We start from the raw sequence: 26,921 nt of genomic DNA on the forward strand, positions 1-26,921 counted from the left end.
TGGACCACCCGTAAAGCACTGCTGTGATACCCCAGCGAGTAGGGGGTGCCACTTCCAAGCACGTGCCCCTTATTTTCAAGGAGGAGCTTGATGATGTAGTAGCTAATGTGTGTGTGGTGTCTTATGGTTAACGAACCCTTTCGTGTGTATTTATTTAGTGCTAAGGTTGCCACAAAGCCCAGTTACATCTGAGTTTCAAATAAGCCTGGAGCATACTTATACCAAAAACTATTTCTTGTTTCTCTGAAATTTAATTTAACTCGCCTCCCTGTGCTTTTATTTGCTAACCCTGGCACCCCTAATGCACGAGCCCTTCCATGAACATTGTTTTATGGAGGGAAAAGCTGGGAAGCACAGACAGGATAACTGGGAGGAAGCAGGTAAAGCTAGGTCCCACAGTCGGGCTTCTGACTGCTGCCCCTGTGATCTTTCTGTGAATAGCATATATGTTCCATCGCCGGAGCCAGATGTGGGAACCGAACCCACAGGCCCTGGCATCCCCTCATGCTACAAAAATGCAAATGTTTGAGGAGGAAAATGAGTATAAATTGTTAATTTTTATCTGCATTCTATACCAATATTATTGATGGAATGTGTATTTCTACACACCTACAGTAAAATTATAAGATATGTTTATTCAGCCCTGGCTGGTGTGGCTTAGTCGGTTGGGCATCGTCCCACAAAGCAAAGGGTTATGGGTTCAATTCCCAGTCAGGGCACATGCCTGGGTGGTGGGTTTGGTCCCCAGTCGGGGTGCATACAAGAGGCCACCAATCAATGTTTCTCTCTCACATCGATGTTTCTCTCCCTCCCTTCCTCTCTCTCAAAAAATAAAGATATACTTATGCACAGTACCCTGATGTACAACATACTTTTTGGTGAGATTATTTAACATGAAGGAGGTTTTGAAAAAGTCTAAATTACATTAATAATTTAGCTCAAAGAGGTACCTTCATTGATATTCAGTAAAATTCAACAAAGTACTCCTTAGGGAAAAGTCTTCTTTTTCCACCTTCACCTACTGTAATTTGTTCTGACTCCAGAACACACAGCCATTGCAGTTGTCACAATAAACCCCTGCCTCTGTCTCAGTGAGACCCAGGGGTCATAAAATCTTCATTGGAAATTCTGGATCTCCTTGGTTGGTCCTTTTCCAAGAACAATTCTGCACTTAATGCTCTTTTAAAGTTGCTGCACAGAAAAAGCCTTCCTTACAAAGAACAGAGTAAGACACACAGTAGATGATGAGGTGTGTAGGTGTTTTAAATGATGGGAACGGTGTGGTGATATTGTGGAGAGAGCCCTGAACTTGACATAAAAGCCCAGAGATCAGTTCCTGGTTCTCTGACATGACACCAGGTCAAGCTCCCTCTCAAGACTGATTTGCTCATTTGTAAAATCGGGGAAATGATCATGTTCTGGCTCATTGTAGATTAAACTGAGCATGGAAAGCACCTGTCCAGGGATTTGGACAGATGGGAGTTTATGGGGAAACCACCTGCTCCCTTGTTAAAACAGCACCCTGATTTTCAAAGGCAGTGAAGAGAATCCGGCAGGGGTGTTTGGTCTCACAGCCCCAACTCTTGTCCCCTAATTTACTGTCCACCCCATGCTGCTCTCTTTAACCCCTTGGGGAAGGCCCATTGCAAGCTAAAGCCAAGATGTACATTTAACAAGACTTTGGCACAGTGTGGAAATGGATGATGGAATCTGGCAAAGAGTAACATAGACAGAGGTCCTTGATAGGGAGCTCTCAGAGGCCACAGCCCCGGCCCATCTTCATTGGGTCCCTTTACAAAGTCTGGGAATCCTCAGGACCACCCTCAGGAGCAGTAACTTGCTGGAAAGGCTCATAGGACTCCCCAAAAGCTGTTATCCTCACGATCACAGTTTATCACAACAAACAGATAGCAATTAAACTCAGCCAAGGAAAGAGATACAGGACAGAGTCAAGGAAAGTTCGAAGCCTGGAGCTTCCAGTCGTCCTTTCCCAATGGAATCATGGAAAGGGCTGACTTTTTCTGGCAACAGTGTGTGGCAATACACATAAAGTATTGCCAGCCAGGCAAGCTCACCTTGGCCTTGGTGTCTGCAGTTTTTATGGGGGCTTGGTCACGTAGACATGCTTTACTGCCCATGTGGCTGACCTTTAGTCTCCAGCCCCTCTGGAGGTTGAGCTGATACCAAGTGGCCCAACCCCCTCCCCCATCAGTCACTTTGTTGGACTATCCAGTGTAGCCCTAGGCCCCCAGGTAAACAAAAACACTCTTACTGGGCTGGACATTCCAAGGACTTAGAGATCACCTCCCAGGAACCAAGGGCAAAGGCCATACCTCTCTTAGGCAAGGTTAATTCTTCCCTACACATCCTTTTGTTCTGTCTTCCTGTGTAACTCGGTTCCTGTCCCACAAGCTGATTTGGCTGGACTTCACAACCCAAACCAAAGAAAGTGTGCCTGAGAAAGGAAAACATTCCCATTTCCTGTCCCATGAAGATTGATTCCCCCCAAAAGGGATTCTCTATAAACATGTGCTCCTAACAGGGAGTCACCACCAGAACTTGAGGTGAACATCACCCTGAGAAACACATACACAGTTGGTAGGGAGTCATCTCCTTCCCGTTCTCATACTTATTTAACGTTCATCACAAGTCATTACTTGCTCTGTTTTTAACCCAAGTTCATAACATTCCCTTCGAAGATCATTAAGAAGGCCGTGGAAGGCTTACAGGTGGACTGCAGCTGAGACACAGTACGTGTTACAGGCACTGAGCCGCCATCCATTTCTGTGGCGCGTCAGAGTTTACCAAGCCTGCGCTCGTTTTCACGCGATGACAAACTGTAAGGCTCGGGAGGCAGGTTTTGTTTTTCTCATCTTAAGAAAATTGACACTCAGGGAGTCGATCATCTTGCCCAAAGTCATGTGGCTAACAAGTGATGAAATTTAAGTTTTCATCTCAGTTCCAGTCCTGAGGTGCACTTTCTACTGTGCAATTTGGAATCAAGTGTACTGGCACGTCTGACCCTCGGTTTCTACCCTGTGTTGATCCGCCTTTCCCAAAGGCCCGGTAACTGAGCAGGAGAGAATGAGGTACGCGTACTTTTTAGTTCTGAATACTGGGGCCATCTGGCACGAGTGATCTGGTGTCAAGGTTTGGAAAGCAGCAGCCTGGGTGATCGCCTGCAGTGGGAAGGAAGTGGACGCCCAACCACCTTCCTCTAATACGACTCTGGAATGTTAGATGGGCTTTCTCTTTCTTTCAGTTCTCACTGGACATTTTTTAAAGATTTTATTTATTTATTTTTAGAGAGAGGGGAACGGAGGGGGTTAAGAGAGGGAGAGAAACATCACTGTGTGGTTGCCTCTTGTGCACCCCCAACTGGGGACCTGGCCCGCAACCCAGGCATGTGCCCTGTCTAGGAATCGAACCCTTTGGTTCACAAGCTGGCACTTAATCCACTGAGCCACACCAGCCAGGGCTCACTGGGTTGTTTTTTTTTTTTTTTCTTCCTTTAACACAGGTGCTTTTGGACTGGACAGAGGTTATATGGGAAAATCCTTGAAAGGTATGGTGTGAATTTGAGGAAGAAATGCATTGATCAAAATCACAATTTAAAAATATATTCCAGAGACTGAAATAATTTGCTAAATGAACAAGAGTGGCAATGTAGAAAAAAACATGGAATTGTTTGTGTGGTTGTTCCAACAAACACATAAACTCGTCTGGCTGACAGCAAGACAGTGGCCACAGGGGGATCTAGTTAGAGCGTAAGTCTATGAAATCTCTACGAAACAGAGGTTTCAGTTGGCTGGGGAAACACTCATATTTCCTTCAAAAGAAATATGGCTGATGGGGGAGAAAAAGAAATAGCAGAGAAAATAGGAAGAGATCAGCATGGGTACATGTTCATCTGCTCTTCAGAAAGAATTTGAGTACTAACTTCAGGTGCCCGGGATGGAATTCTTGCAAGGAACCCCCACAGCACACTGCCTTCCTCACCATGGTAACAGAACCTTCTTGGGCTTCTGGGTCCATCAAGAGGTGGTTTCTTGATTGAAGCCTTTCAGAATTTGGGGACTATTAGTAAAATAGAATGGAATTAATTTTATTTGAGTGTGATAATCAAAATGAAATCAAATCTGTGATTTTTATATTGGTATTCACCTTACAGGAGAGCTAAAATTACTTTGTAGCTTTTTTATATACTTTATACTAATTTTTTAGCAAATATGCTCCAAAATAAGTGAAAAACATTTCGTATTATATTCAGTGTATGTAATTTAGAAAACTAGCTACAAAGAAAAACTGCCCAACTATCACCAAGAGAAAAAATGTTTTTCAGTACACTTGAAACTAATACAAAATAATATTGAATGTAAACTGTAATTGCAAAATAAAGTTAAAAAAATAACATTCATGAAATGCCATTTCGTTTTTTCCACCCTCTTTATAGAGTTGGGAAAGAACTCTGAGTATAATTCAAGTAACTGTTCCCTAAGTAGTTCTGAAAACCCGTACGCCACTATTAAAGACCCACCCCTACTTATCCCCCAAAACTCCGAGTGCGGCTACGTGGAGATGAAGTCCCCAGCACGGCGAGACTCCCCGTATGCGGAGGTCAGTGGCTCCACTTCCGCCAACAAGAATGTCTATGAAGTTGGTAAGTTCTCCTAACCAAAGAAAGAACCTCTTGACTTTTTTTTTCTAAAAATAGCTTCAAAGTCTTTGAAAATACAGTGGCATTTCCCATAAATCTTATTACAAATAATGGCCCATATTTTTAATGCAAGCCGTGTTTACTGTGGTCATAGAAATTGGTGTCAAATAAACTGTCCAGGGTAGCACCGTTTAGAACGTTTAAAGGAAGTTTTTCTTATCCCCCGTGGTCATCCGGCCCTTCTCCCGCAGTCGTAGTGGGTGTTTCAGCCCGCACGTGGGGCGGCACGTGCACCGTGTTAGCTAATATGTCGACTTAGCCAAAACAAATGGCTCCACAGATTAAACAGGTGTTTCCAATTCCTGGTTGCATTCATTATGCTCATTTAATGCTTTTAGCAGGATTGAAGCAATTTACTTTTAAATTTGTCTAATGTATCAGTAAGAGTCTTAGATGTGAATCTGATACAAATGAATAAGAATTCAATTTAAAATTAGAGATACTTTGCGCCTTGCAAGTACAATTTGGGGCAAGGTGAAAGGTATCAGAGCGATCAGTGACTGGGTAATAGGGCTATATATTTTAACTTTTGTTACTCTATCTCTGTATCAGTATTTATGATTTAAATTTAAGAAAATTCTCTACTACTTATAAATGAAGCAGCTAATTTAACTCTAGTAGCTAGTAATTCATTTTATGCTATAGACATGTCACTGAAGACATACAACTTTTAAAAGTATTCAGACAGCTTTTTTAAATGGAAGGCATAGGGAACTAAATGTTATAGAAAAGTCAGTAACCAGTCCCCTTTGAACTGTCCCGTAAACTCACCACAGTAAGATTGGAACTGGACTGAGAACCTGAGTTTTAAATGACAAATTTGTGTTTCCTGAATTGAGATAACCTCCAAGGATCTCAATCTGCTTATATAAGAGGTTTGCACTAGATTATCTCCGGAGTTTTTCAGACAGTGGTTCATATCCAGGGTTTCTGTATATTCCTTTGATGTCTTCATCCCAGCCATACCCAGTGGGATTTGTAGCCCAACCAATGGTGTTTGTTCTGAACACCATTTGTGGGCACCAGTGAGTCTGCTCACGACAGAGTAGTGATTACTTTTAAAAGGATAATTTGTTGTTAAAGTATTTTCTTATATTTTTGTAAGAAGCTCCTCCTATATGTTTGATATTTATAAGCAATGCCATATTCTACTTATTAAATATTTTTCATTGCTGATAAATTAATGTGTCCCTGGTTGTCACAGAACCTACAGTGAGTGTTGTCCAAGGAATATTCAGCAATAATGGGCATCTCATCCAGGATCCATATGACCTTCCAAAGAACAGTCACATCCCTTGCCATTACGACCTGCTGCCAGTCCGAGACAGTTCATCCTCCCCCGTGCAAGAGGATGCAGGCAGCAGCAGCAGCAGCAGCAGCAGCAGTAGCAGCAGCAGCAGCAGGGAATGACACCAAAGGACCGCTCAGTAGCCACCGGAACTCTTTCCAGAACTGCAGTTCAGTTCTTCTCCGTCCTCAAGTTTGCCGCCTTCTGTGAATGTTAATCCACTTGGTAGGCAATTGCTGGACATAAACCAGAAAGCTCAAAACTGAGACTGGCCTTTTGTACAGGTGGCTTGGAAGGAGATGTCAGTGTGATTTTTTCCATTCTTGTTAGTTTAGAACTGCACCCATGAAGTATGACTTACTGCAAAATCTTGGCTATGAGCATGAACTTGCAGAACGCCTTCAAAGATGTGGGTTGCAGTGGACATTGGTGTTATTGCTTGAATACTGAAGTTAAAATGTTTTCTTTCTCATTTGCATTGTAGATCTGTACCTAGGATTGTGCAGTTTGCCACACAAGTTAGTGTGCATCACTAAACATGTAGGAGAAATGGGGCATATTATCGAGTCCCAATTATTCATTTATTTCTTTTCAGCTGGACTCAGAGTTGTAGGGATAATATAAACCCAGGAGGAAAAATTCTCTCAAGTGGCATAACTGGATAGACTGAACTCTAGAAGTGAATAGAAAATTTAAATATGAACACTCTAGACTTTTTTAGAATGAAGAAATGTGCAATTAGATTATTTTAGAAATACTAGAATTTTTACAGGAATCAATATGTGCCAGACAGAGGTGATTTTTCTCTCTGTTTGACCGGGGCCCACTTTAGATCCACGACATTATTCTGACCACTGTCCCCGTCATACACACCACTTGAGACCCATAACATAGCAGTAATTACTTCATAAATATGGAAATGTAATAATTTTATTTTTGACAGGCTGGATTGAATGAGTGTATAATGATTGGAAAAGGTTGTAAATTTTAAGTGTAAGGAGACACCTAAGTTTTATAAGCCATTAGTAATACATGCTGTAATATAGAATTAGCAGAAAGTTTTTATTAATTTTCCCTTAGAAGTGACTGAAATATTTTTATGCGTATTTGAGAAAAGGGCACTTTTCTTTTATTAATTGTTGATTTAGAGAAACTATGCTTAAGCTGGTCTTTTGCATTGCTAATATGACATGTACCCCATTTTTCTTTAATTTGTATTTTCATTTTTAAGTTGTATATTCTATGTTTTGTAGTGTTTGAATTGTTAATGAAAAATATTATATGTTTGTTGTTTCTTTTATTATCGCCACTTATCTTTTTTGCTTGATAAAAATGCATTCTTTTTTTTCTTTTGGAGGGAGGAGATGGACAAACATAAATCAAATATATTATAATTGGTCATTACTAAAATAGTACAGAAACCACAGGTGAATGACATAATTGAAATAGAAAAGCTTTTTAGTATTCCAAAATGGAGTTCTTTGATCTGTGGGGTTTTAGTCTTGGTTAACCCAAGGAGGAGGGGAGCGGGAAGCTATTGTTACTGAGTGCCACAAACTGGTCTTACTAAAGACCTTCATCAGGGCCATCATATAAGTGGTGATCCGAGCTGGGACACTTGAGAGTAAGTGAGGGCATTATAGTAATTATCCTGCAGCAGGCTTTAATCTGGACTGTTCCAGGCAAACCAGGACGGATGCTCATCCTGTGCATGCTTACCAGGCACTGACGTTTTCACTGCAGGGCAGCTGCCTCATGAGAACGAAGGTGTGAGGGCTGAAAGACGAAGCAACAGCATAAGAGAAAACAGTGGTCCTCGCTCTTTTCAAGACACCCTGTGTGGTGTCCTGTCTAAGTAAGTCAATCAAAAATATATATTGTACACCCATCCTGCTGGTAGCTACTGAGTGGGGACTTCATGTCACACACCTGCACCTGCGATAGTGGTTTGGTCAGGTGGATGACAGAACAAACACTGAGAGCATTCACTCCTTTGACGTCTGTTTCATTTAGGGAGCCCCAAAGTGAATTCAAGAAAATACGGAATTGCCTGGAACACACCTTAGAAACAATTGATTTATTCTAACAGTGAACCACTGCCTGACTCTTCCTCGACAAGCACGGGTAGGCATCTAATGGAGGGACTTGTTAGTCAATAGCCATCAACAGTCCTTTTTGGTAAGGAAAAATGATGTTTTCCCCTTCTTTTTTAAGGATCATCTCTTCAGATCTCCATGATAAAGTTGTTTCCCCATTACTCCCTGGAGATAAGTAAAAAAGAAAAAACCCATCTATTTCTTTTTGCATTCTACTACAAGAAGGAAGAAATGGAGGGAGGGAGGGAGGGCGGGAAGGGCAGCAGCAAGTTAAGGAAAAACCTGGGCTCAGAATGGCTACTGTCCCTGAGAGAGGGGTTCTTACTGATCGGGGTTCACTCAGGACTTTTCAAACATCAGAACACAGCATTTTGCGTATTGTAAAACTACATGTTATGTTTGGAGAGATCTAGTTGGTAAGTCGAAATTTTCTAGATATTCTGATATACTACTAGGTCTGTCCGGAAAAAGTCCAGCCATTGTTAACACAATGAGAAAGGTTTGCGCGACCTTGATGTAACCTGGAAGCCAAGGAGAGTGGACTGGGATGCACATGTGTGAACATGCTGACTTCACTGTGATAGTCAGTGGGGGGCATAGGCTGTTGAGTGAGCTTGCGTAGTGTGTGGCCATTGCATTCAGAATGACTGAGCCAGTAGAGTGACAAATCTGCATCAACTTTTGCGCTAAGCTTGAACATTCCTCCATGGAAGCTATTTAGATGACTCAGAAGGCTTTCGGGGACAGTGCAATGAGTGCAGCACAGATAAAAGTGTGGCACACATGTTTCAAAGATGGTCAAGGAATCTGTTGAAAGCAATCCACGTACTAAAAGGCCGGCAACAGGCAGAACACCTGAGAATGCTGAACGTGTGTGGGCTGCAAAGATCGGTGACTGACAGTGCGGGAACTGGAAGCTGATCTGGGGATTCCAAAAACTACCGTGTCTGAGATTTTGACACAGGATCTTGGCATGAAACGTGTTGCGGCAAAATTCATCCCATGGCTTCTGCTACCAGAGCAAAAGGAACATCGTGCTGCAGTTGCTAATGACTTGATTCAAATCATTACCAATGGACCAGATTTCCTCAAGAAGATCATAACTGGAGATGAATCGTGGGTCTACAGCTACAATCTGGAAACCAAGGCCCAGTTGTCCCAATGCAGGTCACCTGGTTCTCCACGTCCAAAGAAGGCACAACGAAGTCACAGCAAGATCAAGGCCACGTTAACTGTGTTTTTTGACTGGGAAGGTGTTATCCATCACAAGTATGCCCCTCCAGGCCAAACAGTTAATGAGGAGTACTGCCTCCGTGTTCTTTGTTGGTTAGGAGATGTAATAAGACAAAAAGCAGTCACAGCTACGGGCAACTGGGGATTTGCAGCTTCATCACGACAACGTACCCAGCAGTGAAACATCAAATCACCCAGGTGACTCAGCCCCACTACAGCCCAGGTTTGGCACCCTATGACTTCTGGCTTTTTCCTCAAACTAAAATCACCTTTGAAAGGGAAGAGATTTCAGACTGTCAATGAGATTCAAGAAAATACAACAGGAAGCTGATGGAGATTGGGAGAACTGTGTGAGGTCCCAAGGTGCCTAGTTTGAAGGGGACTGAGGTGTCATTGTCCTGTGTACAATGTTTCTTCTGTTTTGTATCTTCCTCAATAAATGTCTCTATTTTTCATATTACATGGCTGGATACCTTCTGAACAGACCTTGTAGAGTTAGTTAAAGAAAGAAATACTTTGGTCAGAATGAGAATTAAAGAATAGTAACAAGGACCTGGCAAGTTTCCTCCCTGAAATTATGATCTCTAGGAATTGTTCCAAATACACCAAACGTACTTTGATGACGATATAGTTCTTCATACACAGTGAGCCTATTCTCATAATTTTTGAAGCCATATTAATTTGGAATCCTAAAAATAACTTTCTGTATCCTACAGTGCTCAAAGCAGTGAATGGTCTTGGTGTTGCCTGGCTCAAGCCATCAGGGTAGGAATGTCTGCAAAATTACCGTTCTTCCCCTAGTGGTTGATGTATCAGAAAACATTTTAAACTAGTATTTGTATTTATATATAAACACATCCGAACTGGCCCAAATTATAGCTCATAGGTTTGCTTTAATTGGAGAATGTTATTTTTAGTTAATTATATGATAAGGAGTATTTCATAATTATTTACCATGCTTGATATAAATTCCTCTCCTATGGTAGAAGAGTAATGTTAACAGAGAGTTTAAAGTACTTAGCACTATCTCTATGAAAAATTATATTCACAAAGTTTAGGAAAACCAGAATAGAATTTTATAATGCACTGTTATAACCTGTTCCAACTAAATCTATTAAAATAATGACTCTGTGTTGTGAGAAACACAGACAACTTTATGAAGATATGATCAGCTTGACTCCAAAAAGCCACAGTAGTTAAATTTTGGGGATTTTAAAACCATAAATATTGCAAAAATCTCAGAAAAGTATCACTTTATCATTTGGAATTCATGTTGGTATTAGACGTATGCTTACCCTTACCCTTCTTTTTTTACCCTTATGTAAAAATAAGTCTAGAATTTCCTTAAAATAAGATTAAGTCATAAAAAATGAGTCTTAAGGTTATGTTTTTTAAGTCAATGAATGAACTTTATTTACAAATTATTTAAAATTATTTACTTATGTAATAACTGTACTTTTGCTGAAACTGTATTGAAATTATTTACAAAAGAGTGCCCCAAACTTTTCATAGGGGTTGATATATTCCATAGTTAGTTATAATTTTTAGTTTTTAGAGAAATGATCACCAAAAATGACAAGTTTAAGAGCTATAATTTATATTAGAGCTGGCTTACATTTGGAGCTATATAATATATTTAATGTAGATGTTTATCATTTAAAAACTATTTTGATTACTTCATAAGAATAGTCCTATTCTTTTAAATAATGCATTCAAAACATTAAATGGTACTGCATAAATTTTTAAATAAACCCAACATGATATAGTGATTTAAGACCTGCACACTAATAATTGACAAGTATTAGCTATAAAATAAACATATTTACAAACCAGATACATTTTCATTGCAATTTTAAATATAATTTCTAGAAAACTGACAGTAAAATCTTAGATAATTGAGTTTTGTTTAATCATTTAAAATTTCTTTCTTAAAAGCTCTTTCTGTAAATGTAAAAACTATTTTATACCTTGTAGCAGGCACTAGTATCTTTAATCTTGAGATATCTTTAAATAAAAATCCAGCTCTACTCAAGATCAACTCATCACTTCTCAAAGTCCATGTAGGGTGAACCTCTCCTTTGATTTCTCTATTGCAAGCCCCAGTTCTGATAACACAGGTTCACAACTGTATTGCTTATTGCCATCAGCAAAATGAGCCACAAAGTCATCTGCATGTTCATCAGAGTCTACTTCTACATCATCTTGAATTTGTGTGACTTTCAAAACTTCAAGGGGCTGTGACTTTCCTTCCATCTCATAATCCACTCCAAATATAGAGCTGGTAGAATACACTTTGTGAAATGGATTGATATCCTTAACTAATGCGTAGTTTTTCCACGGGGTCTATTTTAAAGTCAAGAGCATATCCTCCACTGTGCTGAGAGCTTTCGGTGACAAGAGCTAACCCAAGTTCTGAATTTCTAATCTTTACTGGAGGAACTTGCAGATGTGGTAGACTGACGTTAAAACTGTCGTTCATATTTGCAGGCCACACAATTCTCACGTTGGTAATAAGAAAGGTTCATTAATTTCCTTGATCACTGAATAAATTTCATACACCATTGACTTTATAATATACATATTCTTCTGGTATTAATTTTAGTTGCTTATTTTGAATTAGTGCACTTCTGAATTTAAAATCACAGCACGTGTTAGAAGTTTCACATGCTCTGTGTACTGCAGTCACGGAGGTAAAAGTCTAGAATTTCCAGGAACCAAATTTGTAAACATAAACTCACAACAAGTGCTATTTCACTTTGTTAGTATATAAAGAGCTTCCATTTGCCCTTGTAATTCAGAGTTAGCAGCCCTTGTTGCAATATTCAATATAAAGTTGTAACCAATAGAAAGATTGACTCTGGGTAACGCCAGAGAGTGCCAGAGAATTCTTAAATTGGTTGCTAGGAGTCTATCTGTGTTTCCATCATTTCCTTTAGTTCTTCAATTGAATATAAACAGTAAGGACTTCCCCAGGCCTTGTTGTCATTTGTGGCATGGACACGTTGAAGAGGACACTCTGGTTCCCTGAAAGCACATCTAGCACCAACGTGGCCACTGAGGTCCGCGCTGCACCCTCTCCACAGAAGGGCAACTGAGGTTACATTTTTTAAAATAATGAATTTTCTGTCTCTGGGTAATGCCCTTATCATTCAAAATAAATGCAAAGGCTTTATGTCATGGGAGTGTATACAGAAATGCAAGTGTGAGTCACACGCTGTGGACGGGCACTTATTCATCAACTACAGATGGACGGCAAACTGCCCTTAGGGTCCGCTTAAAATCGGTGTTCGAACACTGGGTCTGCTTATTGAAGTTCAGTACTTAGTCCAGGCTGCGTTTTGACATGAAAAAATCGTAACATATTTTAAAAAGGAAAAAGAATTAAAATACATTAAGTTTTCTTGATTGTAGCAAAGAAAAAAATGCTTTTGGTATCAAAATATCTCATTTCCAGAGATGATAAACTTTCATCAGTATTAGCCTACATCGTCATTTATATCATCAGTTATAAATTAATGCAATCAATTTTTAATAAAAAATTTCAAAGTAGTGTTTATTTCTATGTTTCATTCTATTCTTAATTAAATGGAAGAGATAACTTATGATCCTACTGGAAAAATGAATGTTTTTTCCTTATGTGTGGCTCCATAGCACTTTATGTACATATTAGAGAGCAATTATATTTTATTATATTTAACTGCTTGTGTATCTGCTTTCCCTTCAGACTTCTTTTCTTGTTCTTTAAGGACAGAGGCAACATTTTATTCACATTTGGAACCCTTGGACCCAGGTTGGTGGCTGATAGTTAGGTCTTCTGTACACAGCTTTGTACATTTGCTTTTTAAACCTCAGTAGCCTTTTAATGTTTTCTTTTACAATTAAAACATTTTTGAAACATTCACCTCATAGAACAGTGTTCTAGGTATCAAGTATGAATAAAACATTGCCTCTTCTCTGAGTAACTGTTTACTGACTGAGAGTGCGGTAACTGAGAGTAAGCACAGTTGAGGAGGCAGAGAAGTAGAAGACATGGGCTATTTTCAAGTAGATCATTGTTATGATTTATTAGGGAAATAAAGCATCTTACTAGCTGTGTGAGTTTTGTTAGTTACTTGACTTCGCAGGGCCTTGGTTTCTGTAATATATTTTGCTGGAAATAATAGTTCCTATTTCAAGGAGTTTTGTGAGAATTTAATAACTTTATACACACAAAACGCTTCAGTGCCTGTTGTGGTAGATAGCTGGTAAATGTTAGCTGTGTAACTCTTATGAAAAATTAGCTAATAATATGACCCATTTTGCAATAACCAGATGAGTTCTGAGGCTGGTAAATCAGAAGTGAGCATTAAATGAATATTATAAAGCCTACATGTCCATATGACTATATCCTAATCTATTTTTATGCTATAAAAAATTCCATACATATTTCATTTCTGGAGTAGTAATTTAGGAAAACAATAATAATATTATTTCATCTTCCAGTAATATGTTATCTTCCTAAGAATTGTGAATGCTTTTAAAATGTTGTAATGTGGGACTCTTGGAAGAGCGGGGCCTGGCCTTGCGTTCCCATAGGGGCAAATACAGCTGTCCGGAAAATGGCAAAGGCTGGAGAGGTTCCACACAAAGACAACAAGTCCTCAAAAGAAGGTGCAGGTAGGGGCAAAATGTAAAAGGGAGTTCCTGGGGGCACTGTAGAGAGGGTGTATGGGGAAAGCTGGCTGACTTGGGAGAGGCACAGAGACAGAGAAAGGGAAGAATGTCCCTGCTGTTTGCTTTTGCAGTAATAAGAGAGCCTGACTGTCCCTTGCATGATGGCATCTCAGGAGGGGTAGTTTCCATGTTGGGCTACAATCAGACTTTCCCTTCTTAGACTTGTGAACTGAGAGGCCTCCGCCCCTTACATCAGCAAAGGGGCAATGGGGACCACTGGCTGCCCACTGCAGGAAAAATCCCTACTCTCACCGTCAATAAACAAGAAAGAACCAGAGAGATCCTCAGAAGTGTTGAAAACCGGCATGAATCAGCAAAGATCAACAAACCACTTGAGAGGAAGGTCAGCCCAGGTAGAAGGGAAAGCTAAATTGGAGAGCTACAACAGACCTCTATCATGGAGTTGGAAGAGGAAGAAAACCTAGATAAAATATGATTAAAACTCTTCGAGGGATATAATTAGGACCAGGGAAAGTTTCCTGGAACTGAAAAACAATGATTTCCCAATTTCAAAAACACTGATCAAGGAATGTGGGAAAAAAATGAGTCTGGTAACTGCTGAGACTGAATTCTTGTATTGAAAGGTAAAGTGCAATCAAAAGTGAAATCCCAAAAGTGTAATTGTGGGTGAGAAAAACAGGAAAGGCTGATCCAGAAGGAGGACAAAAGAAACTATGGAGACACAGTGATCAAATGAACAATAGAAGAAAATGTTCACAAACTATGCCTTTCCAGAACATGAGTCCTGATACCCCAGCCTTTCAGACAGGGAGAGGCCTACTGGGTAAATGAGCCAGAAGTAATGAAAAAGCATGCAGAGACACAGCCTGGTGAAATTTCTGAACTCTAAGGATAGTAAAATAAACTTAAAATGATACAAGCAGAATTGACAGATTGTTCCAAAGAAAAGATAATCAGATTCAATAGAGAAAGTGTAGGGTGGGAAAGGGCAAGACCACCTGACAAATTGGTTGTGTAGCTGCCCACTGTGCTCCTGCTGTGGCAGCTGCCCCTCTGCCTGTGACAGCTGGCTACTGGACAGCAGTTGTTAACCAGCCCCCATTCCATGCTGCCTGACGTCTCTGACCCAATTAGCACAACCAGGAAGCATCAGTGGCAACAGGAGGAAGAGAAGAAGCCTATGGGATAGACGGGCACAGGGTAAGCTGCAGAACCCAAAGCACCAGTTTATCATTTTTTAACAATTGAATTGCTATCAAGGAATCAGCAAAAGTGTGATCAAAATTAGAAGCCTTGAAGAGCAGCCAAGATTAGACCATTATTTGACTCCATATTAGCTGATGGCGGGTTGTACTTCCTCCTGTGCTGATGGCCTGGACGTCTTTACTGAGTTTTCCTTACTGATGGTAAAGCAGTAGAAAAACCCACCTATGCCGCAAAGTGGCCACTCTGCCATGGTATATTTGATGATTGACATATGATAGAGTAATGAAACAAGAGATCTTATAAATAGCTAAAAGTGGAATTCCATTAATTCACTCCATTAAAAGTGAAGTCCATTAATTACTTGTAACCTCTACTAAAAGTTCCACAAAACAGAATATACGCTGAACTAATGCGTGAGCCTTTCTATTTTCTAGGCTTCTACCCAAGTATGCAGTCTGGTCTCACTTTAGCTGCGTCTTGGACATTAGGACAATTAGGGGAACAGCTAGGAACACTGTCCTCTCTGAAGGTCCAGTCATGATCAGGGACTTGAGATACTGCTTCCCAATGTTTAGAATAGAATTTTAGATGCCATACTGAAGTAAGGTAAAGAATTCAGTGTGACTGAAAGCCACACTTCATTGACACAGTACTTATCACATACTGTGTGCAGGTTTGGGGGCTTAATGGTGGCTTCCATTCTTGAGTTCTACCAACCATTTCACAGCACAAAGCACCCTGAAGGAAACAGAGCTACTAATTGTCATCACGTCCCAATGTTTGGAGTCACATTGTGAGATTGATTTTATAGTTATTACCTATTTCATACGAAATGCTGGTAAACATAAACCTGGTTTGACAATAATATATTTTCATATTATATAATAATTTAATCAGTATATCAACATGCAAATGTAGGAAAAAAGCCTAAGTGATTAATTATTTTTCTTCAGATTAAATATCTAAATCTTATGTGTAACAATAACGAAGAGGGAGGTGGGGATGGCTGGGGCGGGGGGACTGGTGGGGAGTAAGTGCAGACAACTATACTTGAACAACAATAAAATAATTTTTTTAAAAAAGAAGAGAGTTTTAGTTTTTATGTGCCCTGATGTTTTGAATGTTAAAAGTTATCTAAAATTGGATGAAATTTAATAATTCAAGATAATAATGCTTGAGTGATACACATCTAAATATACAAAAAAAATTTTTATTTTTTACACCTATTACACTTTGAGGAGAAAGTACAAAAGGGACACTGTTGTTTTTAAAGAAAAAATAAAAAATGCAAATATCCCTATAGTCTTACCTACATGTTCACGAAATTCTAGTTACTATCGTTCTTAAAAATCACCCAGAAATATTGGAAGGAATTTTTTTTAATAAATGGTTTTGGAACTACTTAAGAAACTACTTCTTAAGTAGTTTAAGAACTACATAAACTACTTCTTAAACTACTTCTTAAATAGTTTAAAAAACTACTACAGATAATTCCATTTTCAATGTGTTTATCTAGAACACCTATTGGCTCGTGAGCTGGTGGTAAATGGAAATGAAGTCCGTATAAAGTGGAGGTTGCGGTAGTTTGCATGCGATTTTTCTGAGTGAAGGGGAGCTGAGGCAGTGGGAGTCCAAGTACCGCTACAGTGTTCAAAAGGAAAAGGCAAAGCTCTAATCTTGGCTGCTGCTCAATCACCACGTCTTAAGGAAGAACTTTCCTGGCCAACTGTGCAGGATAGAATTACCATCCTATATGCTCCTGCCATGCTTGTCTTCTTCAGGCATAGTATCTGGAGATAGCTTATTTAACCTTTTTGTTTATTTATTTATTGTTTGTCTTTCCAAATAGAATGTAAGCTCCATGAAGGTAAGATTTTTTTCTGTATGGTTCACTGCTGTATCACCAGAAACACTCAGTAGTATCTGGCACATACCAGGGTTTCGATAAACATTGATTATTTGTTGAATGAGTGCATGAATGAATGAATGAATGACTAATGGTTCCTGCTAACTTGGGCAATGCCAGTTTGGCTTTGTTCTCCCTCAGCATCCTTCTTAGGAGACTTGGAAGTGTTGCCCCTTCTGTCCCATCCTACAATCGCAATAATTCATGAGAGCTACAACTTCCGGAAACTAGCAACCTAAGGGAATATAGGATAACAAGAGCTTGTCTATCTAGCAAAGTATTTTCTTCTTTCACTTCAAAGCTCATTGAGTTTGCTGATTCTTTAACAACAATGCAGGGAGCCCCAGCTCCAGAGGTGTTGAATGTTGAGTATTTCCACTGTATTTTTCAATAGGTATTGCTAGGGAATGCATTTTAATTGGAAATGCTAACGCTCAACATCTCTCAGTCTTTGCTCCCATGAGCCCTACGTTACAGCCGAGTTGTATTAGTTGCTGGCCTTCATTCTCCTTCCAGTCCCCACCATCTTCTTCCCTGCGCTGCCCCCATCTCTGCCTTTGTCGCTGTGGCTACTCCTGCAACATGTGCTCCAAGGCCATGCTCTCCCCAGGCTGCTCTCAGTCAGTGATTGAGGGCTAGGGGAAAACTAAGGAAAACCCTTTTCTGCAAAATGAGGATGTCTTTGACAGGTGTCTTTGGCTCAAAGACCCCCATGGGCCTGACCTAAACTTCCTTAGAACTGCACTTGCAGTTGAAGACTCTTCTTTCTCTTTTTCCTCACAGGACCAGACTGCCTCAAGCTAAAGAGAACATATGACCCAGGTGCACCGAGGTAAAAATAAACCTTGTGGAATCGGCTCTGTGGAAACACCTGTGTGGTCAGCTTTAAGGCGGCACTCTGGATCTCTCACGAAGTCCAAGGCCCTGTCCTTTCATTAGTTTCAGCCTGGTGACCCCAGCAGTGTGCGGGTCAATGTTTGCAGTCAGCTCTCTGAAAAACATCGGACAGCACTGATCTGTGGCACTTTCCCATTTCCATGAGGTGCATACTCCCACCACGGCCGACTGGAAGCCACAAACGTGACGCCACTGGGTGCGGATTAGGAACAGATGCCCAGTAGCTCACCATTACAGAGCATCTCCACGCCGTAGACACAGCAAATGCAAAAAACACCAAGGCCATAACTAATAGAAAAAGGTAGTAAAATAATTAAAATTGCTGAATTTTAAGTATTACTTTTTAAGTGAAACTTACTGAATTATAAACTTATATACCTAAATTTTAATAGTGGCTATGTCTAACAACTGGCTCACAAAATTCCTGAAAAGTTACCAGTTGGCCAGCGCCCAACAAGCCCCTACCTTCAGCCCATCACTGAGTTACCACAGCACTGCTCTCCGATGGTCCCAGCAGGGGCCGATCTCCACACCCTGACATTAATTCACGCAAAGAGAGCAGAGTACGTTTGCTCCTATCTTTTAGTTTTACATCCAGAAAAACTGAGGGCCATTAAGTTTATACATTCAGACAAGCATTTATTTACTGAAAATACCATGAGCAGTGTCTTTTCAAATGTAAAGATTTCCAATATACTAATTTTACCAGAAAAAAATTATAGGAACTGGATTCCTTCTTTCTTAAAATCTTCTCAGACTAATTTGGCCATGAAGGAGTCCTCCTCATTAGTGATTTCTCTGCAAAGCATTGAATTGAAGGGTGACTTTATTCAAGGGTCGTGGGCTTCTTATAATAAAGAACACTTAGCGTGACAATTTATTAGTGAATTGACATTCAGAAAAAACCACATTTATGCGCAAAGCTATTTAATGATGCCGTTGTTTATAACTATACACAGAGTTCCTTAACTTTCTCACAGAACCCACTGGATGCTTTCTCCAGGGTGGATGCCCAACTATCAGAGACCATTAAAAATGGATGACTCTGTTATAAGAACTGGATCGACTGTTTTCTTTATAGTGCACTAGTTTTAAAAAGATTCACTTTCATATTTCTATTCACTAAAGAGCTGGGCATTGATAAAAGCAACAGCTGTCCTTTATGCTTGAGTAATGGCAGCAAATTTATTTTTTTAAAGTCCTGAATATTTTATTTGTATTGCAGGTAGATTTTATTTCTGACAGAAAGTAAACTAGTGTTGAATCACTACACAAACATAACTTCAAGACACCAGAATGGAAGGCAGGAGTTTTCTTACATGTCTGAGATGTTAAAAGAAAATGTTGACAGCTTAAGCTGAAATGTTGATCTCTAGAAAGAATGTATTATTTAAAAAGTGGGGAAAAGGAAGGGAAAAAGCTTGGAAAAATAAGCAGAGGCTCAAAACATTGCTATTTTCCTTTGTAAAGAAAAGTATAAGGTGGATAACCTTGAACTTGGAATGAGGAACCATGGGGCCATATTAATTATGAGAAAATGCCTTTTGGTTATTAAAAGAGTGCCGTTTCCCTTAGTAGGGTAACTGATTCTTTATAAACTCAGCACCTGATATATAAAAAATAGATTTCCATTAACTTATTTTGAGTAAATAAACAAATATAACATTATGTACTTCATTAAATGCTTTTGACACTTTAAAACCAAAAGTCAATATTCATTCATTAATATAAATATAAATTCATTTATTAATATAAATGCATAGTAAAAAGTCACAGTGCCGTTAAACAAAACCTTAAAGACTGAGCATAATCTATGAAGACATCATCATATAATACTATATGTTATATAGTACAAGACAAATTTCCTTTTTGACTGTTGCTGGTTCTGAAGGCGGACTGGTTTAGGTCAAGACAGCCTGTCTTAGACTCATCTTGTCACCATCCAAGGCAATGACTTCAAAGAAAACCTTTCCTTGGATGTTTGCATCCTGAATTATTCACTTTTAAAAAACTAGACTCCCTGCTTTATAGTCAGAGCTCTTATATTGTTAGAAATAAGTTCAGAGGCTAAGGGAAAACAGGGTCTCCAAGGAAAACCTCAGAGGAACCAGAGAAAAGCAGCAACTGCTCCGAGAAGCGGTGGCCCTTCATCTAATGACAGAGCCAGCTGGTGACTTCAGCTCTTATGGGTGTGATCAGCCAGAACCCGAATCCTCTGGCTGCGGTGGATTTCTTCTTGACATTTTTACTCACAGCTGTTCTCAGCGTCTTGTTACTTCAAGCAAGCAAAAGTGGAGAATGTCGCTTGTACGTAGCCATTACTTTGTTGATGAGAACAGAAGCCTCACAGCATTCCTAAGCAGAACTTAAAGATAGATGTTGATTTGATTTCTCTCTGCTCGTCTAGGGAGGGTCATTCCACCCTTCCTCGAACTCCTCCCCACTTTCCTCTCACCCCGCCACACACAGACCACACCATTGCTTCCAAGCATTGCTTTACCACGCAAAGAACATTTTGCTATTGTACTTAAAGAACTCTGATCCCATTTCATGGTTAGTCACAGTCCTTATTCAAGTCTCCATATTTATTTATTTTGCCCTCTCTCTCTATACCTTACTATATTCATTGTCTATTTTTGCGGTGCTATAGATGAGGCTTTTGTTGTAAACTGCAAATTCTTTCTAGGATTGAGAGGAATATCCTTGAAATGGTATCTAAATTGATATCATTCGAGAATACAGAAACAAGAGGGAAGGTGTAGGGGTTCAGACCGGTAACAGATATCCAGGCTTGACACCTTATGTGGTCTTGATCAAGGTAATTCATCCCACTTGACTCTAGTTATGATTCACCTGAAAAATATTGACACTTTTCCTCGTACAAGTGGCACAATATATTTTAAAACTTCAACTAGAAAATGATGTAAATTAGCCTTAACAGTTACTGAAATGTTTGTTGAAACTCGAATTCACCAAAATTATTATTGTAGAAGGACCAAGAAGAAAGAGACATAAATGCGATTTTTCTGAAATTAGCAGAATGGCATAAAATACATTACTGGGCTGACTCCTCACTCAGGAGACTTACAGGATGGGGTCACGGACAGGGAAAATTAGTGGGCCCGAATCCTGGTTTAACCTGTTCAGGTCTAGAATAAACTTTCTAGGCATATCTGTTTAAAATCGCTTCCAGCATACCAGTGGCATCTGGCATTTCCAGCAGCTGACCACAACAGATTTTAAAAGGATGGGAAAAAAATGTCCATGAGATAATTTCTGGAAAGGCCTTAACCTTTTTGGAATAATGCTGCTATAAAGACAACAAATACAGTTTTTAGTACGAGGATAATCTCATGTAAGTAAAACATAATTTTAAAAATAAATTAATGGACCTTATTTTTTAGAACAGTTGTAGGTTTACAGCAAAATTGAGGAAAGGCACAGCGTACCCACAGGCCTCCTCCCCTCACTTGTATAACTTGCCCAGTAGCGACTTCCTGCACCTGAGCTGCAACTGGCGACCCTATATCGACACAGCATTATGACCCAAAGTTCATAGTTCACATTAGAGTTCACCATTGGTGTTGGACATCCTACGGGCTTTGACAAATGACATGTGTCCACTACTGCAGTTTTGTACAGAATGGTTTCACTGCTCCAAAAATCCTCTGTGCTCCATCTATTTATCCCTTTCTCCCTGCTAACGGGGGCAGCCACTGGTCCTTTTACTGCCTCCACAGTTTCGCCCTTTCCAGAATGCCACAGAGTTGGAACCATGTAGCCTTCTCAGATTGGCTCCTTTCACTTGGCCATATGCGTTTAAGATTCCCCCATGTCTTTTCACAGCTCCGTAGCTCATTTCTTCTTAGCACTGATATTGTCTGGATGTGCCACAGTCTACCTCCACATCGGCTGGAGGACATCTTGGTTGCTTCCAGGTTTGGGCAATTATGAATGAAGCTGCTGTAAACATCTATGTGCAGGTTTTTATGTGTATAGAAGTTTCCAGTTCATTTGGGTAAATGCCAAGGAGTGCAATTGCTGGCAAGTATGTTCACTTTGTAAGAAACTGCCAAGTTGTCTTCTGACGTGGCTGTGCCGCGCTGCATCACCGCCAGCAATGAAGGCAGGCTTCTGCTAGTCCACAACCCCGCCAGCCCTTGGTGTGGTCAGGGTTCCAGATTTTTGGACATTCTGATAGGCGTATAGTGGTATCTAACTGTTTTTATTTTGGATTTCCATAATGACATATGATGTGGAGCATCATTTCATATGGTTATTTGCTGCCTGTGTATCTTCTTTGATGAGCTGTCTGTTAAGATCTTTGGTTCATTTTTTAATTGCTTGTTTATTTTCTTGTTGAGTTTTAAAAATTCCTTGTATATTTTGGATAATAGTCCTTTATCAGATGTCTTTTCAAATATTTTCTCCCTGTCTCTGCCTCTTCTCAGTCTCTTGACATCATCTTTCACAGAGCGGAAGTTTTTCATGAACTCCAGCTTACTAATTTATTTTTACAGATTCTACCCTGATGATGTATCTAACGGTCGTCATCATATCCAAAATTATCTAGTTTTTTCCTGTGTTATCTTGTAGGAGCTTTATAGTTTTGCATTTTACATTGAGGTCTGGTATCCATTTAGGTAATTTTTGTGAAGGGTGTAAGGTTTTTGTCTAGATTCTTTTTTTTTGGGGGGGGGCGTGTGGATATCCACTTGTTCCAGCACTGTTTGTTAAAAATACTATCTTAGCTCCATTATATTGCCCTTGCTCTTCTGTCAAAGATCAGTAAACTGTATTTATGTGGGTCATTTCTGGGCTCTTGGTTCTGTTCTACTAATCTATTAGTTTACTCTTTCACCAACTACCTCCATCCCCTCTGAGTGACTGAGTGTCTGACTAACTTGGGGGAAATTCCCCGTCATTATTGGTTAAATATGACTTCTCTTCCTGTCTCTTTCTTTTCTCCTTCTGCTATTCCCCTTGTATGTCATACCTTTTGTAGTCACCCCACAGGTCTTCGAAATTCTGTTTTCTTCCATCTTCCTTCTCTTTGCTTTTCAGTTTGAGAAGCTTCCGTTGTCCTATCCTCAAGCTCAGAGGTGCTTTCCTCAGCTGTGGCCACTCAGAGCCTATCAAATGCAATCTTCACTTCTGTTAGCGTTTTTTTGATCTCTAGCTTTTTTTTTAATTCTTCTTTAGAATTTCCGCGTCCGCTTACATTATCCACTTGTTCTTGCATGTTGTCTACTTTTCCATTAAATCTCTTAGCATATTAATCATAGCCTTGCATAATTCCTGGTCTGATAGTTTCAACATTTGTGCTACATCTGACTTTCGTCTGATGCTTGCTCAGTCTCTTCAAACTTTGTTTTTGTCTTTTACTGTGTGTGACAGCTTTTGTTGAACAACGAACTCGTCAGGCAAACAGGAGCTGTGCTATCGCGGTCAGGTGTGAGGCCAGGGGCATCTTCCATCTATAGTCCTCTGATGGCGCTCAGTCTTTTCCTGAGCCTGAGCCCCTGGGCTCTGAGCCTCACAGGAGTTCCTCAGTTCCCTCCCCCTCCTGCTAGGTGGGACAGGCTAGAGGCGGCTGGAGCGGGTGCCTGGAGGTGAGCCCAGGTGAGTTAGGCTCCGGGTAAATAGTTTCACCCGAGGTCAGGACTTGTTAAGAACAGCATATTCTGGTGCATTTCAAAATGGCTCTTTTTCCCCTGACGGAGGCACCAGGGGTTTTTTCTCTGCTATTCTCTGTGAGAACCTGATCTGAGGTCATGGCAGCAAAACTTACAGAAGCATGGGCGCCCCTGATGACGGGGTCCCCTGGGGTTCCTCTACTCTGCAAGACTTGCTCATCCTGGGCCTCCAACAACAGGTTCACTGAAGTTCAGCCTCCCCTGCCGGCTCTGGTCCCTGCAGAGGCCTCTGCTCCGGTGAGTTGTGACTCTACCCACCTGTCTCTTCACATTTGGGAGGAGTGGTTTGCCCTGTGACCTCCCTCCACTGGCGGAGCTCAGAAAAGTTGCTGGTTTTCAGTTTGCTCAGCTTCATATGGTTGTAAAATGGCGGGTGGCTTCTAAGATCTTTCTATGCAGGACTGGAAAATGCAAGTCTGAGATATCATTTCTATGTCAAGGAAAGGAATACATCCTAAAATGAGTATGAAATTGCAATGCAGAATAAATGCGAATTTTTTCTTCTTGAATATGCAAAAGACCCTTAGTCCTTGGGTCAGTGCCACACTTAGAAGGGACTACTGTGTGTTACTAGCCATTTTCAATGATTAACATTTCAGCCATTTCTCAGTTTAATAACAGAAGAAATGTGCATTTTGAAAATTTCACTTTTATCATTTCATGTAATGGTTTTCATATATATGTGGTGCGGTGTGGAATATTGTACGTTAAAAAATTATTTTTACCTTTTGGGAGCTTGTAGTCTAAATTAAATTCTCTTCCTCATATGTAGCAACCATTCTTTCTGGTGTGTGATAGAAAAGCCAAGAGAAAAAGTATTAATGCCTTTTCCTCAGGACCTCTAGTCTTAGATCCCATTAAAAGTCCTCAAGTGTTAAAATGCAACAATGCAGCTGTTCTAAGAATATAGGGTCACAATATTTATTAAAAGTCATTAAAATAAATGTAAGCTGATTTGATTTCACTGCCTGAGTCAGACTACTATTTATTTTCTTAAAAGAGTGTTAAATTCATTCAAACTGCCCAACTCTACATTTTTTTCCTTCGGTTTTTTTCATCCAAACATGTATGAAATAATGGCTGAATCCTTTCCTGTCAGGACACTGCTAGGTAATAAATCACTTTCTATTTCAAGCAATAAGTTACTTCATTTATCTCTGATCAAGGCATCCAAACAGTTGTGTAAATTGGTAAGACAAAACCCAAGAGAAATAGGGGTTGAGTATCACTGTAAACCTTTTATTTCTTTGCAATTATTTTCAGATATCTTGTTCAATGGTCTCATTTCTTTTCAATACTTGCTATCACTTGTGCTCTTGCTATCAGAGAATGTTTTGCCCAGATTCAGAATCATACGTGATCAATCCCAAGATTTTTTAAGGTATTATCATGACTTAAATGAAAATGGTGTATGGTCATTTATCACCTTTGAAAGCTAATGAGTTTCTCATAGTCCTTCAGCATACCCAGGAGATGGGGCTAGGCTTTTCCATGGCTGACCCACAGCTCAAAGCTTACAGAGGAGTGTAATGTATTATCATGTCCACCCAGATATAATGCCCCACAGCTTTGCTATTTGTGTTTTCTGTGAGCAGCCAGTATTAAATTAAGTCCAAGCTCATGATAACGTGGCGGTTTCTGTTATGGAGCTTTGAATTCTCTTAGCTCAGAGCTTCAGTCAGAAACCACAGGGGTTAGGCAGGAAGTGGAATTCTGCCTCAGTGCAAACTCAGGAAGGAGCCAAAATCCTTTCAGACTTGGAATGAAGAACCTATTCTGCCGTAGATTTGTATCCAATTAGAGGAGAAACTTAGCACCAACTAACAACCCAATTTGCAAAGGCATCCCATAAGCATCTGGTGAGTGCTGTCTAACCTAGCAAACATTCCATGTGTGGACACGAAGGTCCAGCAAGACTCAGGGAGGTAAACAGCAGTTTGCCTTGAGCCTTAGCTCACTCCAATTCTGGCTTAGCATCTGTGCCTGAGCTGAAACAGGTGGTGAAGATACAACTGCAGCTAAAGAGTTTCTTAGATGTCTGGCCTTGGGATAGTCGCAAATTTTTAGTAAGAGACAATTAAGTTGAAAGGTTCTAACACTTTTTAGAACAAAGGTTGGAGCTTGGATTTTGTAGCAACTGCCTTGTTGTATGCCATTGGGAATGTAAATTATATTCATCTCTAAACCTGCTACTCTGTTCTCATCATGAGGGAAATAACCCAATAGTCCTCAATGGAGATTCTCTAAAAGGCACCAGAGATACTCATTTCATGGACTTGACAAAGAATTTAACTCAACGGTCAAGAAGGCAATTACAGGGTCAAAAATGAGAAGGGAACCTTAAGGAGAAATTCCAAGAACTTATCTAAAACTGATTCTGTATTTCCATGACATTTGTGACTGAGGATGTCTCCTAGGAGTTTTAAATTAGAGTATAGATATGCTCAAATCCATTGTCATAAGATTGGTAAACGTATGTTGGGGGTGATAAACTGGTAAAAAAAAAAGTCAGAAAATAATTTACCAGGTCTTACAATATGTTTAAACCAAAACTCTTTCATCTTATTTGTTATTTTTATGACTACTTTTAGTTACTTTATTTTTATTTATTAATTTAGTATTTGCTTATTGTGGATTGTTTTAGTCCAGAAAAATATAAAGTCACCTTCCAGAGACAGCCATAAAAACATTTTTTTAAGCACGCAGCACAAAGAATCATACTATATGTACTCTTTTACAATTTTTTTCACTGTGCATTTTTATCATTAAATATTCTTCTATAGCATATTTGTAATAGTTTTTACTAGCCCATTCTATTTATTCATGTAATTTATGTAATCACTTATCTTCGGACATTTACGTGTCTAAAATTCCAGCGCATATGATGGGGTAGCCCTGTAACACAGATCCCGTTAGGCTCAATCATCAACTTAAGAAAAGTGTTTAAATGTGGAAGTTCTGTCTCAAAGGAGGCAAAAAATAGTCTGAGGCCTCTGAGGCCTGTTGCCCTATTTTTCTCTGGAAATTTTAGTATCGATATATCTATATTGTTTCAACCTTTTAAAAAGGGGCTGGAGAACAAGTGGCTGGTAAATTCCCATTCCACAGCAAGCAAGTGACGAGTTTTCTTATTCGAAAATTTCCGAGGTTGGTACAAGATTGAGTAGACTTTAGATTAATGTCTGGTGATACATGTCAACTTGTAGGC

At 39.7% G+C, this 26,921-nt stretch overlaps 1 protein-coding gene and 1 pseudogene across 1 annotated transcript in view; one reads left to right on the forward strand and one right to left on the reverse strand.

Annotated features, from left to right (window-relative positions):
* The window catches only part of MEGF10 (multiple EGF like domains 10), a 165,167-nt gene extending 157,876 nt beyond the window's left edge, over window positions 1-7,291 (forward strand). Inside the window, exons 23-25 of the mRNA XM_024571598.3 lie at window positions 3,521-3,565; window positions 4,454-4,660; window positions 5,922-7,291. Coding sequence (XP_024427366.2) covers window positions 3,521-3,565; window positions 4,454-4,660; window positions 5,922-6,127 — 458 coding nt within the window. The 3' untranslated portion in view covers window positions 6,128-7,291. The remainder of the gene's footprint in view (window positions 1-3,520; window positions 3,566-4,453; window positions 4,661-5,921) is intronic.
* Window positions 7,292-11,368: 4,077 nt separating this feature from the next.
* The window catches only part of LOC112314718 (BBSome complex member BBS5 pseudogene), a 46,986-nt pseudogene continuing 31,433 nt past the window's right edge, over window positions 11,369-26,921 (reverse strand).

This window comes from Desmodus rotundus, chromosome 1 (assembly GCF_022682495.2).
Source record: "Desmodus rotundus isolate HL8 chromosome 1, HLdesRot8A.1, whole genome shotgun sequence".
Lineage (NCBI taxonomy): Eukaryota > Metazoa > Chordata > Mammalia > Chiroptera > Phyllostomidae > Desmodus > Desmodus rotundus.